This window comes from Phocoena sinus, chromosome 7, assembly GCF_008692025.1.
Source record: "Phocoena sinus isolate mPhoSin1 chromosome 7, mPhoSin1.pri, whole genome shotgun sequence".
In the NCBI taxonomy this organism is placed as follows: Eukaryota; Metazoa; Chordata; class Mammalia; order Artiodactyla; family Phocoenidae; genus Phocoena; species Phocoena sinus.
In genome coordinates, this window is record NC_045769.1 from 30,475,033 (window position 1) to 30,493,257 (window position 18,225).

At 46.9% G+C, this 18,225-nt stretch overlaps 1 protein-coding gene across 5 annotated transcripts in view; it reads right to left on the minus strand.

The window, feature by feature from the left end:
• The window catches only part of NRP2 (neuropilin 2), a 114,893-nt gene that overhangs the window by 26,817 nt on the left and 69,851 nt on the right, over positions 1-18,225 (minus strand). For 2 of the 5 annotated variants that reach the window (XM_032636731.1, XM_032636733.1), the window contains exons 12-15: positions 17,937-18,077; positions 6,516-6,778; positions 4,857-4,953; positions 3,690-3,710 (exon numbers count right to left, since the gene is read on the minus strand). In XM_032636731.1, the coding sequence (XP_032492622.1) occupies positions 3,690-3,710; positions 4,857-4,953; positions 6,516-6,778; positions 17,937-18,077 (522 nt within the window). Of the gene's footprint in view, positions 1-3,674; positions 3,711-4,856; positions 4,954-6,515; positions 6,779-13,730; positions 16,573-17,936; positions 18,078-18,225 lie in introns of those variants that run through there. The other 3 variants (XM_032636730.1, XM_032636732.1, XM_032636734.1) reach the window with 2 other exon arrangements.

An 18,225-nucleotide genomic window follows, 5' to 3' on the forward strand; every position in this document is an offset into this window, starting at 1 on the left:
CACGTCCTGTACCCTGGGATGTGGCTCATCACACTGGGGGACAAAGCCTCGGGAGGCAGGCGACTGGTAGATCAACCGGGGATGAGGGTGCGGACAGAGAGATGGGGGCGGGAAATGGCGGAGGTGGGACGGTTGGTACCAAATAAACAGAACTGAAAACCTGATTCATAGGGTCAAATCCAAGCCAGCTCTGTCATTAGCTCAAAATGGGCCCCCTCTATGCCCAGGAGATAGCCTGTGCTGTCCACTTACTTCTGGTTTTACCTGGTTGAAAACTGCCGAGGACTGCACAAGGTGAGACCCAAGAGGTGGGCCCGACAGCCCTCAGAGCTGGTCTGAGGCATAAAACCCATGTTCACAGGCTTCAACAGGAGCTACTGATGTTCCTTTTAGCATCCATCAGTGGTAGACGCAGCACTTCTGAATCCTTCACTCTCACTGCCGCCCCCCCACCCCACCCCGTGCCTGGGATTTCCATGGGTCTCTGATGGGTAGGGTACCAGACTCTGTCTCTTTGCTCCTGCTTTGTTCAAAGCCCACAGCCTCTAACACGAATAAGAACTCTTGCTTCCACTGCGACCTGCTAAAAATAACTGGCTGGTTAACAACTACAGAACTCTGATTAGGGGCTTTATATATTTTTACTGGCTTCCTCATTACTCTTTTTACTTTTATTGAAAGAAGAAAGTGTTGGTTAAGAAAAAATAATCCATCACCTTAATTACACTCCTTTTTGGTTTTCCCCCATCCCCCGACCCTTACACACAGTTTTTCATTTGTAAAAGCTCAAATTCTAGAACAAGATACATGACGGCACTTTGTCTATAGTCAGTGATTTAAAAGAGAAAAGAAGAAAGAAAAAAGAAAAGCACACCCAGGCTACATTATTTAGAACAACAGCAAAAAACGTCTCTTTAAACATCACATGACAACACAGCTTATTCACTCTCTCCTCCTCGCCCCTTCTCTACGTGGCTCTCTTTTTCTCCGTGGCTTGTTTCTCCTCACTACTGACTCATACCCTGGTATGCAATCAAAGTATACACCCCAAGCAGAAGACACAAGGCGATTTGGATTAAAAGAAAATGTTCTATGGCAAGAAATGAGTAAGAGGCAGAAAATGAAAGACACTTCAAAATATAAAAGATTAAGACTATCTAATAAGCCCCGGTCCAGAGGCCACTTTTGTTGCATTTCCTTAAAGATTTACCTGGTACACATAGATCTCTCCTAAAGAACAAGATTGCTTCTGTCTCGTGGTTAATATATAATGGAAAAGAAAAACAACTCCAATTCAAAAAAACATACTAACAGTATATACGCCTGTTGATAATATTGTTTCACCATCAACTTTCCCTATCCTGCTTGCCCAAACCTGATTTCTCTGTTTCTCTTTTTGAGTGAAAGCCTGGTTTAAGCCCCAAGGAATCCACACCCCAGCAAGAGAGGGCTGCTGCTGCCCTGACCAGGAGAGGTGAGTAGGTTAGATAGAGCGAATGGTCCGCTTTCCTCGCCCAAATGGAAGGCTTCGCTCAAGTCAAAATCCAGAGGTGCCTGCTGAGGTCAGAGGCGCCTCAACCCAACAGAATCCTCCTTGGCCCTGGGTTCATCTGGCTACCAAGTCAGAGTTCCGTGCAAAACTTGCCGATGTAATTGAAACTGTCCATTGTCAACTGCTATCCTGCTCTTGACTCCTTAGCCGAGTCTCTGCTCCCCACAGCTTGGTTTCCTCCTTCCAAAGATGTTCGTTATTTCTCAACACAACAGCCGTGGGCCAATCCATGCCACTCGCGGGCTGCCTTTGCTTAACCCCCAAAGCAGCCCATCGGGAGTGCACTGGAAATTCTTACCTTCGAGTCCCTAAGCCCTGTGTTTATTTTGGCTAAATGAGCACTGAGGCTCTGAGGCTGTTTTATTTATATATATATATATTTTTTACAAGAGAACATGACTGGCCTGTGACACTCATGGTAAACACAGCCTCCGGGACAGCACGTGTGCCCTGGTTTGTTTATTCTTTTACAGAAGCAAAGCGCTTAGCCACCGTACGTGTCATTCACGGACCCAGACATGTGTGCTCACACAGCACAGCGTCTGCAGCACGGGCTGTAAGTCTGTAGCCAGCCTTTCCCGGGAGCTTTGAGTCTCAACGATCAAAGTCATGTGAAACAACATAAGCAAGTTTCACTGCCCGAGCGTCCACGTTACCTTGGGTCCCGAAAGTTAGAACTTGAATTCAACTGTACTCCAAGCCGTTCAGTTTTGATCTCAGCTTTCCTTCCAATACTTTTAGATTCACATTAACATAAATCTCACACCCAAGGAGCACCATCAAATGCACATGAATACTCTTAATACTTTAAAATGTGCAGCGGGGCGGGGGGAGTGAGGATGGGGTTTAGGAGGCGAGGGAAGGCGAAAAAGAAAGAAAAGATATTCTACATAGGTAGGTCTGCCATTCCCGGTGCTGCTGTCCTCTTCCTCAGCTACTGTCTCAGGGCTGTGGCTGAGGAGTGGCAAACTGGGTGAGATGATGTGGAGTCAGAGAGCACATCTAGGTGGCAACCCAGGAAGTCATCTCTCTCCAGCCAGGAGCTGGACAGATTACTGAGACTGAAGATAATGAGTCTAGACTTCAGACACAAAAATGACTTCCCTTACCTGTGAAATGCTGTCACCTGTGGGGTTAAGGCCAGCCAATACAAACAGGGCACCGAAACCCTCACAACGGTTTGCATAAAACAGGTTCCGTCCTTAGGTGAGGGTGAGTGTCTCTGAGTGCGCTTTCCCCCGCAGCCAACTCAAGTGAAGCATTTATAGAGTGGCTTCTAAATGCTTAGCATTGGAACCCGGGTGGAAATGTTAGCAGTGTCAGCCAGGAGGACTGCAAAGAGGGTGAAATGTGAAATCCACTGCAGTAAACAGCACAGACATTAGCATCCCCAAGTTTGGAGATCTTTCTTCCCTCCCGGGATAAGGCAAGCATCACACATTCCTATTTCTTTGCCCTGCTCTCTATTTACCTTATTAGGGATAAAATGCCCTTTTCTGTTCTTCCGTCTTGTATTTCAAGTGCTCTAACTCCAGTCACCGAATGAGCCTCCTTCTTCCCTTAGACACCAGCTCCTGAGTTTTGCAACTTTCCCCCCTTTGGATTATCATTCCTTGTGTGTTTCCCCTAACTTTCTTCCCTCACAAAACTGCCCACCAGTGTACCTCACTGAGGGTTAATTGAGACCGCTGCCTTGGTACCCTGTGACTGGAAAGAAACCATCTTCAGGCGAAAATAAATCATTGCCACCTCATTTCACTTTTAATTTACTACTGGCTTTTTTTGTTGTTCAGTCTCCCCACAGCCTCTCGTTTCTCACCACTCATGCATGTTCAGCCTCATTGCTCTCCGTTGGACAGTGCAAGGCTGAAAGGTTTATCTGTAACCTATTTGTCTCTATTACAGGTTTCTAAACTTTAATTAAAGAAGAGACAGCGAGGATCTCAATCCCCCTTTCCCTGCATCTACAGGTGTTGTTGGCGCCACCTAGCGGTGAGAAGGTGTGACATCTATTTTCTCTTGTGAGCTTTGTCAAATTTGGAGGCTTACTGCCTCCACCAAATTCGTATCACGTGGGGGGAAGGAAAAGGCATGCAGAAATTTAAAAAGAACTTTTTTTTACCTTGAAAATCCTCACCTGCAAAAGCTGAGATGGGTTCTGGAAAAAAAACAGAAAAAAGTTTGAGTTAGATAAGGGGAAGAAATAGGGTGAACAAAGGGTATGATGAAGATTAATTTCATCAAGGTTTTTATACTATCCCACGGAAAGTATCCCATGTCCTCCACATGCTCTAGCCCACGTCTAACACATCGTCATCATGGGGGCCGGGTAGGTGGGGAAAAGATTCTCAAAGTTGCTGGTTTTGGAACAAAAAGTCCTTTATAGAGTAATGGGTCCCTGAAGCATCGTAATCAGTCACTTACCACAGATTACTTTCTCAGAGCCTGGATTACCTTTAGACGCCTGGGGCCCCGAGAATTGCCTGAAGAGACTAGGGTGGTCCCAGGTGCTCTGACATCAGGCACACACACACCTGGGACCCACGTGCCAAGAAAAGCACTTGGTGAGTTATTATAGTTACTCTGCAGACTGAAAGTAGGTCTCGTTCCTTGTCAGGATTGCCTCTTGCTTTGGGGAATGTCCATGGCTCTGAGATGCGCACATTTTACTAGGTAAAATGTGCGCATCTCAGGCGGGCCGGCCGTCTCAGCACTTCTGTCCAAGGTGACAGTGTCCTTCCTATGCTGGTCACCTGGCATGCAATGTTTAATCTTACAACTTTGGCATCTTGAGCATTAGAGATATTAGCCTCAAAGCAAAATCTAAACTCTTACTCCACATGCCATACCTTGCCCTGAAATTCATTCATGTAAAAGAGCTACTTGGGTAATTGTGTTATCACTCTGATATAACATATGTACTATTTTCGCTCACCAGTGAAGGCTTCCATTAAATCCATCAAACCTTTCCATCATGTAATTCTGACTGACAGTTGCTCTCGCCCTCTAGCATTTTCTTTGCTAAAAGCTGGAGTCTGATGATGGGGTCTTGGCACCCTCAATCTCCATATACTTAGTGCGTGTCTATTTCTGAATGGGAACGGGGATATAAGACTTCACCTCATCTCACCCCTCTCCCGTCCTGAATGCAGCCCAAGCTATAACTGCACTCACACCTCGCCTCCCGCACAGACTGGAGCTGCCCCACCCACTGGGTAAGAGCTGTGTTTGAAAACGATGTGCTCTCTCTTCTTGTACATCCCAGCCCTTTGGAAGAGCCACAAAGAGACAGATATTCACGTACCCATACAGTTCTCCAGCGGGACATCGGTGCTTATCCGAATGTCATCAATGGCAATTTCTCCCGAACGTCCTTTTCCTATAACTCCCTCGAACACGATCTAGAAGCCGGAAGAAAAAGAGCCATGGTTAACTGAGCTTCCTTGTCCAAACAGTGCAAAGATTTCCAATTTTCTGTTAACTGCAGCTTAAAATGTATGTGTGTGTGCGTGTGCGTGTGTGTTACTGCACCTGGTACACATCTGTTGACCACATGGCTATGGTGCTTGAAATCTTAATTTAAAAAGGGTTGGTTCAAGTCAAATGCATATTTGAGGTGATTAAAGAATACATATATAACAAAGTGATGGATATTGTTGCCCAGTAACCGGAATGTATTGACTAAAAGGACCACAATCAGAGCACGTTTAATGGAGAATTGAAATTTCCCTAGCCATTTTTGATATTTTTTCTCATAAATCTTTCAAATGCCCAATCCGGGTATTTGGAAACTCAGAGGACACGAGCAGGTGGGGGTAAGGTGAGAAATGTAGTATACAGGTTTGTGTCCCCTTGGGGGTAATAACACTGTCATATGGCTCCATTATTACAATGAGTAGGGAAGTGATTTTCCTTCACCACTAGTTTACTGAGCACCTAATATGTGCCAGGCACCATGACAGTTCCAAAGCCTAATAAGAGAAGACCCTCTGACCAGGAAATCTCACCGTTTAGTGGGCGAGACAAAAATGCCAACAGGTACTCGCAACACCACGCCCTGAGGTTTATAAGTGGGAAGGCAGGTGCGGGGTTGGGGGGAGGGACTCAGGCTGCCTAACAAGCTCGAGAGTGACTGCAGGCAGCACACAGGAGCCCCTCTGCTCTGTGGTCTCCATGCCGCCCGCCCTCGTTCTCGCCCTCCCCAGGTTCTCTCTGCAAACGAGCACATGTCCTCTGGCAAGCTGAGCGTGCAGTTGGCTGCTTCACCAGCCATCTGTTGCTGTTTCTCGTCTGGGGAGGAGCAGGTTAACGCTATGGCTGGTTCTCAGTCACCTCTTCCACAGTATGCCCACTCCTACCCAAGTTTCAGCCCCAGCTGTGCGTACCCATCTGTGCCTCGGGCGCTTGCCCTGTGGGGCAGAGATAATAGAACTCAACTCCGGGAGCTGCTGGGACAGATACCACTCGCTTAGGAGTCTCTCTGGTCTGCTGGCCACTAAACACCAACAGCGACCCTCCCCTTCCCGTGTTCACACTTGCTGGGACAGGGGTGGGAGGCTGTTTCCCTCTCCTCCTCGGAGTCTGAGGGGCTCCACAGGCTTCTTCCCCTTGTGTGTGGAGGGTTTGTTTGTGTTTATTTCCCTGGCTTCTGCGTCCCTTTGTCAGCCTACCTGATAGCAATCTAAAATAAAATGGAGAGAAGAAACATTTGTCGGAGAAGGTTTCAGCAATATAAAAGGCGATAGGAGGAACAAAGAACCAAGTCTGGGTGTAGAGATAGGCACATTCTGAATAACAAATAAGAGTGTCATTTGGTTGCCATGGCAACGTGAGAAACACAATGAAAACAGCGGCGCTTAACCGCGTTCCCTAAAGATGAATGGGCACGGCCCTTTGAAATATTGAAACACAGATCACAACGATTCCCTCGGATCTCCGCAACGGTCTCCCGTCGCCACCCCACCTGGTACTCCATGTCATAGCTGGGCAAGATGATCCGCCCGTGTTTCCACTCGCCGCCCTGGTCCTCGCGGATGACCCAGAGGAGCTTGCTCTCCTGGCTGGCTTCGCGCACTACCTGCAGCGCCACCCCGCGGCCTCCCGTGGCTTGGTACTGGAACTCCATGCACACGGGGCTCCGCGGCAGGTGGACGGGTGGGCTGATGAGCCGCGCGTACTGGCCCTCTCTCCCGCCATCGCTCTGCAGCCGTAAGAAATTCCTGTCATCTGGGGGGAAACACACCCAAACAGGGGTTCCTGGTGAATAATTGGGAAAGACACCAGTTGGCAGTTGTGGTCCCTCCGGGGTGAAGCTGGGGCAGAGTTTGGGTGTCTTTTATTTATGAACTAGTTCTCCAGGCCCTGTGTCCCTTTCTTAGGGCTCTGGAACCCGGACTCAAATGCTGCATCCTCTTGAAGCCCTTTCTTGAGTCTTTCCGTCAAGAAGGTCCCTCCTGCCTATTTCCCTGCATCACTTCTTTTGTGCCTTTTACATATGGCACCCGGCGCCGCTGGCCGTAGGTCTTGGCTGGTTGTATTTGTACTTGTCTTCCCCCCCCCCCCAGATTCCGAGAGGCCAGACCTACGTTTTACGCATCATCGGCTTACCCAAAGGGCCAGTGCACTCTAATGAACTGGATAATAAAGTGGTGAAATGGCTGCTAGACTGGCCAGGTGGTTTATAATTCAAGCCTTTATCATCTTGGCTGGGCACTGTCCAAATGGAAGACATTTAAAAGCTTCTGTCTCCGACGGTGCTACTGGATGGTGCCTGGGCTCTAGTAACTGCAACTCGGAAGACTCACATCCCTGCTCAAGCAGAACAGGGAATGGTGGCATCACAAGGGTGATTCAGGGGGCCTGAGACCCCAATCCCTTCCCTGACCAGCCTGGGGAGGCCTGAACTTGGCCTTCCTTAGAGAGCCAGGCGAACACAGCCCCAATGAAAACAAGTGCTGTCATCATCACTAACAAAGGCTAAGTGTTTAGCAGAGAACATACACATATTGGGAAATGAAGGTTTCACCCATCCAAATGTTTGAAGAGCGTGTCTTTTGGCCGATTAGCTTTTAGATACATCAGGCACTGTGTGGGAGGCTGAGTTCCCGTTCCTGCTGGCAGACCCCATGCCTTGCAGACACAGGTCTGGGGACCCGCACCAGCAAATCCAGCACGTGGAGGAGCATTCCGGCCACTTGCACGGAGAACAGGATGGCATCTGAGGAGAAAGTCTCACGGCCTCCTTTGGGCCCTGAAACATCTTATGCTGAACACTTCTGCAAGATGGCGGGGGCACTTTTGCACCACACACCCAGCACATCAGACACCTCAGGATCAGGTTAATCTGAGACGTGGGCACAGAGCTCTCTTACTCAACAGGGACTGTGAACCTCCTGGGCTTATCAGGGGAGGACAGGCGGGCACTCCAGAGCCCTGAATCAACAGGGTGCTCCTGGACCACCGGTTTGCTGTTGCTCTTCCTGCTGACATCATCTTTCTAGTGAGAGCAGAGCCTGTGACAGTCATCAGTGGCCCAGAAACAGCTCTTTCAACTCTCCTCCTCCTGGCCACGTCTCTCCCTGTCTCCCCTAAGTCCCTTCTGGTTAGATTCTCCAGGGTTATTGCTCTAGAAGCTACCCTCCCCTGAAGTCAAATTAGACCAGCTTAGGATGCATAGTCGGGATTCCAGTTTGGGACTCCTTAACCATCCAGAACCACGCTGGTCTAACGTCCCACAACACGGGACCTCTTCAAGGCCAAAGTCAGCACAGATAAGTAGGCAGCTGTCTGGAGCAGAGCATTTTAATGACGGCGATCTACCGAGGGAGGAGACACTGGTGCCACAAGCAGACACGCAAAGAACTCCTGAACCTACGCTTCTCCTATCAGATCTCATTACTGCCACTATTAAGGGCAATAATTCTAAGTCATATTTGCATAATGCTTTACAGGTTACAAAGCATGCTGATATGCATTCATAATTTAATCACTGCTATACGCTCGCGAGCTAGGTCTTACTAATCTTCTTTTGCACGAGATGTAGAAACTGAGGCTCAGAGAGGCTCAAGTGACTTTCCAAGGGAGAGAAGCTAGTGAGTAGCACAGCTGGACTCGACTCCAGGTTTCCCCACATTCGTGCAGTGGGCCCTTCACTTCAGCTGTGGCCCCAGTACCTTGTCCCCAGTCGGTGTAATCAACCACACGCTGTTCAAGGCAAACTGGCTTCTCTGCTGAGCGCTGTTGCCTCTTCTCCATTTACCTGTAATTCTCTGCTCCCCGACCCCCATCCCACCCCTTTTGCCAGTTCTTCTCCTAACCATTCTGGCACACTTCAACATTAATTCCTCTCTTCTCTCAACAGCTCGAGCATCTACCGACCACACCACTGATTCTACCTTGCTTTAAAAAAGACTGGAGACCATTTTGCATGTGTTTCAGCGGGTAAACACCCACTGCCTTGTACTGTAATTTAACTGTTTGGTGTGTGTCTTTCCTATTGCCCTGGTTAGATGTAAGGTCCTGGCCTTACACATGGAAGGGTTAATAATGCTTCTTCTCCCTGCCCCTAGACAGTGACAAATACATGCCACCACTCAGGAAAATTTTGTTCCCGTGAATGAATGAATGACAAACACATGGATAAAGAATGCAGTGAGGCTGCCCACTGGAAACAAGAACAGAGCGGGAATCACCTGGCCTCCGGTAAGCCCTCAGGTTCATATAATCTTCTCTCATGGTTCCCTCCCGTTCTACTGAGCCAACAGCCTTTTTCAGAGGTGAGGGGATTTTTTTTTGAGATGCTCTGCTTCTTATTACGGAACATTTATCCCGCAGTATGAGTATGTGTAAAGAAAAAGGTACAATAGCTTTTGCAAAGTGAATATACCTACAGTCAATAGATAGATCCAAAAACAGGGTGACCGCGGAAGCATCCGGTCCACTGAGCTACCAGCGAGAACCCCCCAAACGCTCCCATGCTCCAGTCATTTCCAAGCCTTTACTGTTTCCACTCGTATATAAAGGAAACCAGATTTCAGAGACTTATTATTCAGCCTTCTTCCTTCACAGTTTCGCAAATAAGACCCACTGGCTGCCTGAAAATTGCTTTGGCAGAAATACTGTCACTTGTGTGAATTTACATTCCTAAGCAGCAGGGGAATCATAGCATAATGGTTAGAATTTAGTAAGTAAAATGTGTGTGGAGGTGTAAAGAGCTGGGCTGGCTGGGTTTTATCCGGTCTGTTTTATTTACCCATCCTGTTGCTAAAACTTCAGGCACGATGAGGCCGAAGGTTTCACAGACTGCCTCTCCCGGGGACCTGAGCTGGCCGCCTCCTCTCTCCCTCCCTTTCCTCTCCTCTCTTCTCTCTCTCTCTCACGATAAGATGATAATCACCATGCATGATTTAAAGGACCACTGGAAGACCAGGGAGTTAATGCTGGTGGCGTGCTAAGCGTGAGCGGCTGAAGGATTGTAATTCAGTGCCGACATCTGAGCTAATCCACTAGTTTGCAGAATCTCAAGACAAGCAGGCCTCTGAATTTCACTTAGTGAAATCATTTGTTCCCCACTTGTCTGTTAAGTGCTATGAGCTCGAGGGAAGAAAGATGATATGTAAATTTAAGGAATTAGCAGCAGACATCAGTCAGAGGGACGCTGAGCTGCAAAACGTCCCTGCCTGTCACTGACAGGGGACTGATTAGAAGCAGGACATCATGAAGGAATGGCTTCGGCCAGGAAAAGCCCAGAGATGGGGAGAGGAAGAGTAGGGGCAAGAGAATTGTTGTGACCTGAGCACCTCTGTGGGCCAGATATCACACTGGTGGCTTTGTTGCCTTCCGTAATCTTCCCTGTGAATTAAGTATTACGTTCTCCATTTTTACCAAAAAGGAAACAGAGGCTCAGAGAATTGAAGTCATGTGTCCCAGACCACTGCTAGAGAGTGATGGAAGTAAGATCTGAGCCCTGACTGGACTGAGAAAAATCGCCAGAAACTCGCCTCTCATCTGGGCTGGAATCCTAATGTTCGCTAGTCTTTTAAAGCCTCAGTCTTCCCATCTGTGAAATGGATATAATAACAGCAATACTGCATAGGGTCGTGAGGAGGAGGAAATGGAAAGAGCCTTGTGAGGTGCTTTGCATACGAACAACGCTCCATAAATGCTCTGATCTTCATTGCCACTGCCATCACTAAACCACTGCCTCCTGTGCTGGCCTTTTTGTTTCTTTTAGAAAGAAAAAGGGTCCAAAGAGCACCAATAACCTGGGAGGACCAATCCAAGACTCAAAGGAAGTAAGATTTGGCTCAAGGACAGTAAAGATATTCTCTGGAATAAGATGGTTCCCAGATCCATCCTAACTCCAGAAACCAGCCAGCCTCAAGTTGTACACATCAGACACTGTTTACCACATGCTTTTGGGTCAATCTACAGTAGATGAAATAAAATAATACACGATTCTGGAATGAGAGTGGGACCTCAAAAGACCATTTAGATGGGGCCAGCCCTGCTGCCCAGAGGAACCATGCTGCAAACATCCGCAGAACAGCTGTCCACCCTTCGCTTTAAATTCTCCAGAGGAGGAGTTTCCATAGGCCATGCTGGCAATGTGTTTTCTGGGTCACAGCCCTAACTGTCAGAAACTTCTTAACTTCATTTCTAAGTTTTCCTACTGTCATTTAGACACATGTCCTCCTTCTATTCCCGACGGAGTGCAGCCAATTTCTGTCCTCTGACATAGAAACATCTTCACTCGCGAAGAATTAAGACCCTGGTCTTCACTTCCTCAGGAAACACAACCCTTGCCTCTTTAAAAATCCTCTTTCCAGGGCTTTGGTTGTGGCAGGTCTCCACGTTGACCCTTCACCAAGCTAAGTGCTTCAGTTCTTTGAAGTTATGGCACCCATATATGTGCTGTGAGCGAAGCACATGTGCTATCAGTGGAGTTTGTTCTTCTAGAACATTCTAATGTATGGCCTACCACTGCCAAACACAGAGGAAGTTTTAACAGACAGTGGCTGTTGGTGACTTGATAGAGCAAAGGGTTGGCCTGGCATGGGTGGGCTACTTTATTGATTTATTTAGACTTTAGGGGAAAAGCCCTTTGGATTGTTAAGAGGTCCCCAAACACGGCCAGCTAAGAGTCAGCTCTACCTGCTGGAGGCTGTCTTCTCGTTTCTGTAGCTGATGGCAGTGATGTCGGCAATGGATAGCTTCCAATGGGAAACAATGCAGAGGAGATACATTTAGCAGCAGAAAGAGAATGAAGAAAAAATGTTCCAGAGATACAATCCGTCTCCCCCCAGACCTGACATGTTTGGGAGGCATTTTGCTACGTTCTTGACTCAAAACATCTGTTGTTGCCCATGACGCAGGGAAAACAATCGCATGGGAATGAACAACAGTTCAAAAGGGCGGAGAGGAAGTGCAGAGAACAAGGTCATTCAGCATCTTAACCTGCTGCTGTCTCTAGAAAGGGTCTCCTGACATTTCACCTGGCGATTTATGACCACATCTGGCTTCAGCTGATCACGTGACCACTTCTGGCCCAACAGCCATGGAATCAGTGGTGCCGACACCTTACCAAAGCCTGAGATAAATCACCAGTCTGATCCTCCAGGCTATCGCAAAGCCAAACACACCATCTGTCCAACACACGCATCTCCTGGCTAGCATCTTGCCCTCCTACTAGAACAACCATCTGAAAGAATATTTAGTGCTGCAGGAGATGGAGTCTCTTTGTATAGGTCATGCTTAAGACATGAGTCAGCCCCTCAGCTGGCCTCCCAAGGTCAGACCATCTCTGCTAAGGTCCTCAAATTAACAACCGGCTAAGGGAAACACTGACTTTGGATGAACTCTGCAGGATGTTCTCAAGGTTTGCAATTGACCGTCTTGTGGACATTTGAGGTTTCAGGCCTGGGCTTTGCAGGAGTCTATCTTGAGCTGCTTTTTTGGTATGTCGGCTTTCATGAAGGTTTGCAATTGACTCAGTCTTGTTATCACTCTGCCCCTTCATTATCAATCTTACACACTCAACCAATCATGACTTTCAGAATAAAAGGAAGAGCTTCTCCTCTCTACTGCTGTCTTTTCTACAAAGTCAGAGATGTCTTCCTTCCTACGCTCCTTAAAGAAGGGCCTCTATGCTTTCCTTTTCCAGTTGAAGTTATTCCTTAAATATGGCTTTCCTTTTTAGCCCAGCTGTTCCTGGCCTTTAATTATCTAGCCTGCTCTAAGCCCGAGAAGTTCCCGTCTCCCTATTTGTAGTGGCTGTGCCCCAGACACGCCACAGCACCCTCTTTCTGAAGGCAGTTCAAGCTGATGCCAATCCCGTGTCTGGATTGTTTGCTGCCATTGGTCCCACCTATGAGGAAGGTCTTTTGAGTTAAGAGAGTTGCTTTTTAATTCACAGAGTCCCTGCTAACTCACCGCCCAAAATCAAGCCCATTGTAAGCAAGTTGACTCATGAGTCATTTTCACTGATTTCTTTGTGACTGTCTACTGACTATACTCACTCAACACTTAATCCTCTTGTATGTATGTCCCATAGTGAACCACAGTTCTGGTCCTCCACTCTCATGGGGTTTATTCAGTGGCCCAACCTGCATCAAAACAGCCCTACGAGAAGTCAACAGAACTACCACTTACATCTGATGGAAGGGCTGCCATTTGTAAAATTTGAATATTCCAGAACCTTGTATTCTTGACTTACTCTCACTTGTTTTTGAACCCAGAGTAAAGGTTCTGGTCTCTCAATCCAATAAGCATATAAATGCTAGGTAGCCAAAGACTCTGTCCTTTTATAAAGGCATACTATTCCAAATAGCCTTTGTCTGTTTTCTTTATGTCACTTCCATGATTTGAAATGAAGTAATATTGTAGTCATACTTCGTTATTCGTTAGGTCAACAAATATATAAAAGAACACACATTTGGGGTGACCACACACTTGAGGATTCTGAAGCTGACCTGGAACAGTACCCTTTATCTCTAGTCTTGTCTCATTCCTGAAGATAATAATAACAACAACAGTGATAGTAAAACTATCTAACTAAATAAATATAGTTTATTTTAAAACTATTTTAGTTTATTTAAATATTATTTATTTAAACTAACTAAATATTACTATTATTGCTATTACTTAGTATTTACTCTTTTTTTTTTTTTTTTTTGCGGTACGCAGGCCTCTTACTGTTGTGGCCTCTCCCGTTGTGGGGCACAGGCTCTGGACGTGCAGGCTCAGCGGCCATGGCTTACGGGCCCAGGGCGTGTGGGATCTTCCGGACCGGGGCCCGAACCCGTGTCCCCTGCATCGGCAGGCGGACTCTCAACCACTGCGCCACCAGGGAAGCCCCAGTATAGTTCCTATACTGTCTAATAGTATGTTACTTGCTTACTTTACTATGTTACTCACTGAGGTACAATGACAGTGACAAAAAATGCCAGGCACTGAACACTCCCACCAAGGAGAAGGCACATCTCCCTAATTATTTTCTCTTGGTTTACACCAAACCAAGGAGCGGACAGAGTCAGCAAGCACCCCTGGAAGTTACTCTTCACGCCAAAAGGTGCTGCAGCTGTGCTGACTGTGAGACAGCATCCTGTGATAACGGACGTGTTCTCTATCTGCACCGTCCCACACGGAGTGGGCACTGAGCTCTTGAAATGTGGCTGATGTGATGGAGGAACTGAAGTTTTATCTGTATTTAATTTTAATTAAAATTAAAATAGTCACGTGTGGCTAGCGGCTACCGTATTACACAGGGCAGGTCTAGACACACGGGGTCACCATAGCATCTCAAGGCATTTTTGCCTTGTTCCTTAAAGAGCTGAATCCGATCTTCCTCAAATTTCTGTTTCTGATCAATGCACTTAAGAATATCTGTGGGAGATACAGCTGCTTCCACTAGGGGAGACATTTTCTGTGTCATTGTAGTTACAGAGCAAAGGCAAAGTGCTTTCTCAGAGAACAAGGTACTAGCTCCTCTGCAACCACCAGGGGTCACTGAATTCGGAACAGGGTCCCCAGGGGCTGGTATGAACACACTCCAGGCTTCTAAGCCACAAGCAAAGAGCTAAAAAAAGAAATTCTGAATGTCTTGAAAGACTATCTTGAAAAACAAAAACAGTGGAATAAAACCAGTGGGTGTCTTGTCAGCCTTAAGCAACTATTACCACTAGCCAAAAGAACAGAACTAATTGCTTACTTAAAAGGAAAAGAAACAAAACAAGACAAAACATGAGAAAAGAACTAAATCAGAAAACATCTAAGGAATGTAAGTAGTTTCCACAGACACTTCTAATCAAGTAGTCCGTGTACGATATTTGAACATGGCTGTTGTCTTTTTTCTTTCCTCCCTTCTCCCTCTGCACTTGATGGGGACACCTCCTTTCTTAAATGTAATTACTTTTGTTTACCTATCTAACAAGGAGATAAAACACATGGCACACTTTTCTTAAAGAGTGGAGCGGTCTCCTCTTTGTGGAGGGGCAAAGTGTGGGTGACACAGCACTTTCAGGCTTGACTTGGAAGGTCCCGGGACTCGGAACCCGTTAGCATTTGCCCTGCCCCTAACCAAGCACAGCTGTTTCCTTTCTCCCAACTGCTCTCCTCGGGGCCCCAATTTTTTTTTGAAGAAGAAAGGACCACCCTGAACAGAAAGGGCTCTCTATCCTCTCCTGCTTAGAGCCCAGTATCATGGTGTGTAAGGGGAAGGACAATGGGAAATACAGCAAATGATTTTTAAATCATCAGAGGATGGACAGAAGCACTCTGAAGACAACATTATGATTTTGTTTTCTGGAGGCAACGTCCAAGGGCCACTTTTCCAAACTTCAGGGATTCCTTTGGAACAGGAAAATAATTATTTTCTTTTTCGATTTCTTAAGGGAGAAAAACATTAGATCTAGCTGTTCCTTATGGCCCTAATTTTCTTTCTGTCCCCATCCAGCCAGCTAAAGGTTGGACTTCTGCCCGCTCTGCAAGATTGCTCTGAAGAGCCTTCCCAAACCGCAGGGTGTAATGAATCAAGTGGAACGCGGGCGGGATGAGGATTCCCAGCCAGTAGCCGGGGTCAACCCATGGGGCATCAGGTGAGGGTGAGGGCTGGGCGAAGAGGGGGCAGAGGGGAACTGCGTCAAATGGAGAGTAGCTTAAGCTCTCCCCGAAGTGTCACTTGCTAACTGGTGGCCTTGGAGTCTGGACAGGGCTGACCTCAGGCATTCTTAGAGAAAATCTGCTCAGAAGAGTGCAAGGGAGGAAGTGGAATAATTAGAAAGAACCTGAGGATGGATGCTGAATAAGAGCCAGTAAATCTCCCCTTGCTGTATCACCTGCATCCCTTTATTCAACGTGCCTTTGCCAAGCTGCCCCCTTATACAAACACCTCACACACACACACACACACACACACACACACACATATAAACCACAAACACACTCAAACATAAACATACACACACACGCATATAAACCACAAACACACTCAAACATAAACATACAGACACACACACACAGATTCATCCATGCACACAAACTAAACGTATGCATATACATATTTACAAACACACAAGATCTACACATAAAAACAACATATGCACGTACACACAAAACCCACAAATACCTTGAGAAAGAAAGACATACACACAGCGCACAAATGCACACGTATAAATATCACACATATACACACACAGCACACAAATGCACACACATAAACATCACACGTACACCACCCCACCCCCACGGCAAATTTTCTTTACGTTTGGATAAAAAGTGGAGGTTGGGAAAACAACCAATTAATTGGGCCAAGTCTCAAAGGAGAGGAAATGAAATGAAAAATCCAGGCTGGGTTATAAAAATAAGTATTTTTTTCCAACGTGCATGACGCTCATTATATTAATTAAACATTATTGCAGTGAGTGGGGGGGGGGTGATTAACGCTGGGATGAGGGTAAGTGTTCTCTCCTGTTGCCTGAGGCCGTGGTGATCTTCAGATATTAATCTCTCTGAGCACTCAAATCCTGAAGAGATAAACACTTGAAATATGAAAATGTTTTTCTCCGGAGCAGATGCTGTGACCCTCCGGGAAAGCAAGCGCAGGAGACCGCCCGCGGAGAGCGTCCATCCCACTGCCGTCCCTGGAGACAGGGGACACGGCCAGTCCTTGGGGTGAGGGCCAGCAGAGCGGCTCTGGGGGACTCTGAAGAAGGGGAGGTCCCTCCCCCCTTTCATTCTCTAGGCAGGCAACATATGATCTACTAATTTCCAGAATTAAGCCCTTCCCTCTCAAACGCTTACAGGGGGCCCAAGATCCAGGAACACTGAAAGCCAACACGTGACGTGCTAGAGCAACGTATGCTACGTACTGGCTTGTGAGAGCCGACTGTGGAGTTTTCTGGAATTTTGCAAGCCTACTGTGAAATGCAAGCATTGTTAACAATTGAATTCTATAAAGTTGCAATGAAATAAAGTATACTAAAAAAGAAAGGAAATTCTCAAAATGCAATACTTCCTAATTATTTTATACATTTTACTGGTATGCATGATTCAGAAGTTATTTATATCTCTGTTACCTGTGTGAGGGAAAAAAACTATCTAAGGCTGTGTGGCTGTACTTCTCAACTCCACCTCCGATGATGTCATGTTGGTAGCTTGCATTCAACCACAGTGGGAGGATTTACACCACAGAGAGTGGCGAACATTAATTACAAAGCAGATTTTTTTTTTTAAACCTGGAGAGCCAGTCGTTAAACATTTACCAGAACATCACTGTAAAAGCATGCCACAATGGAAAGAGTGGACAACTCCTGCTTAGAAGGGCTAAAGGCAACCCCTCTCTACCAACAGTGCCAGGAGAGCCTCTGAAATCGGGCTCTCTGAAACCAAGAGGACGGCTTCACAATATTCAAGAGGCCAAGTGCCAGGCAGCTCTGCGAGACACCCATGGGTGTGGCAGCATTTCAGGCCCTCCACTTGGTTTTCAACAGAAGTGATGATACCCTCCAAAAAGTATCAGTCAGACTTGGGGCCAGGAGTTTCCCAATGAGCCATTTTAGGAACAATGTCCAGCTTGGAGTCACAAGGGGCTCTGTGATGGTGGCATCGAGAGCTGGCTACGGCAACAAAGGGACATTGACTCATCCCCTCTCCTAGGACCTCCTAATTGCTCTTTCTTTCCTCTTCTTTGATCTTGGCCTCTCTCGCTCCCTCCCAGCTTCCAGGCTGCTCTGTAATCACAAGAGAGGGCCAGGAACCGCCAACCAGCTATTCTGTCAGGTGACACTGTCAGTAAAGGCCGGTGGTTTGCAGGCAAAGAGCAGAGGCTTGTTCTGTGAAGTTAAGGCTGGCCTTAACTCTCTCATCGCTTAATTCGAGGCTGGCTTACCTGGAAACGTCCGGTCGCTGGGGCCGGAGCTGCCGGTCCAGGTGCTTTTGAGCCACTTGGCACGGTCGTACATCCAACCACAGGGCTCCTCGGGGAAATCAAAGTTGCAGTTGAATCCTGAAGGGAGCTGCAAATCTTTGTCTAAAAGGGAAAACAAAAACCCCGAAACAAGTCAAATGAAATGGGTTCGGAGAACAGCCACAGTGGTGCTATTTAAACGGCTGGCAGGGCCTAAGGGGAGAGCAGAGAAAGAAATGGCTCCCTTTGCTTATTCATTTAACTCATCTTG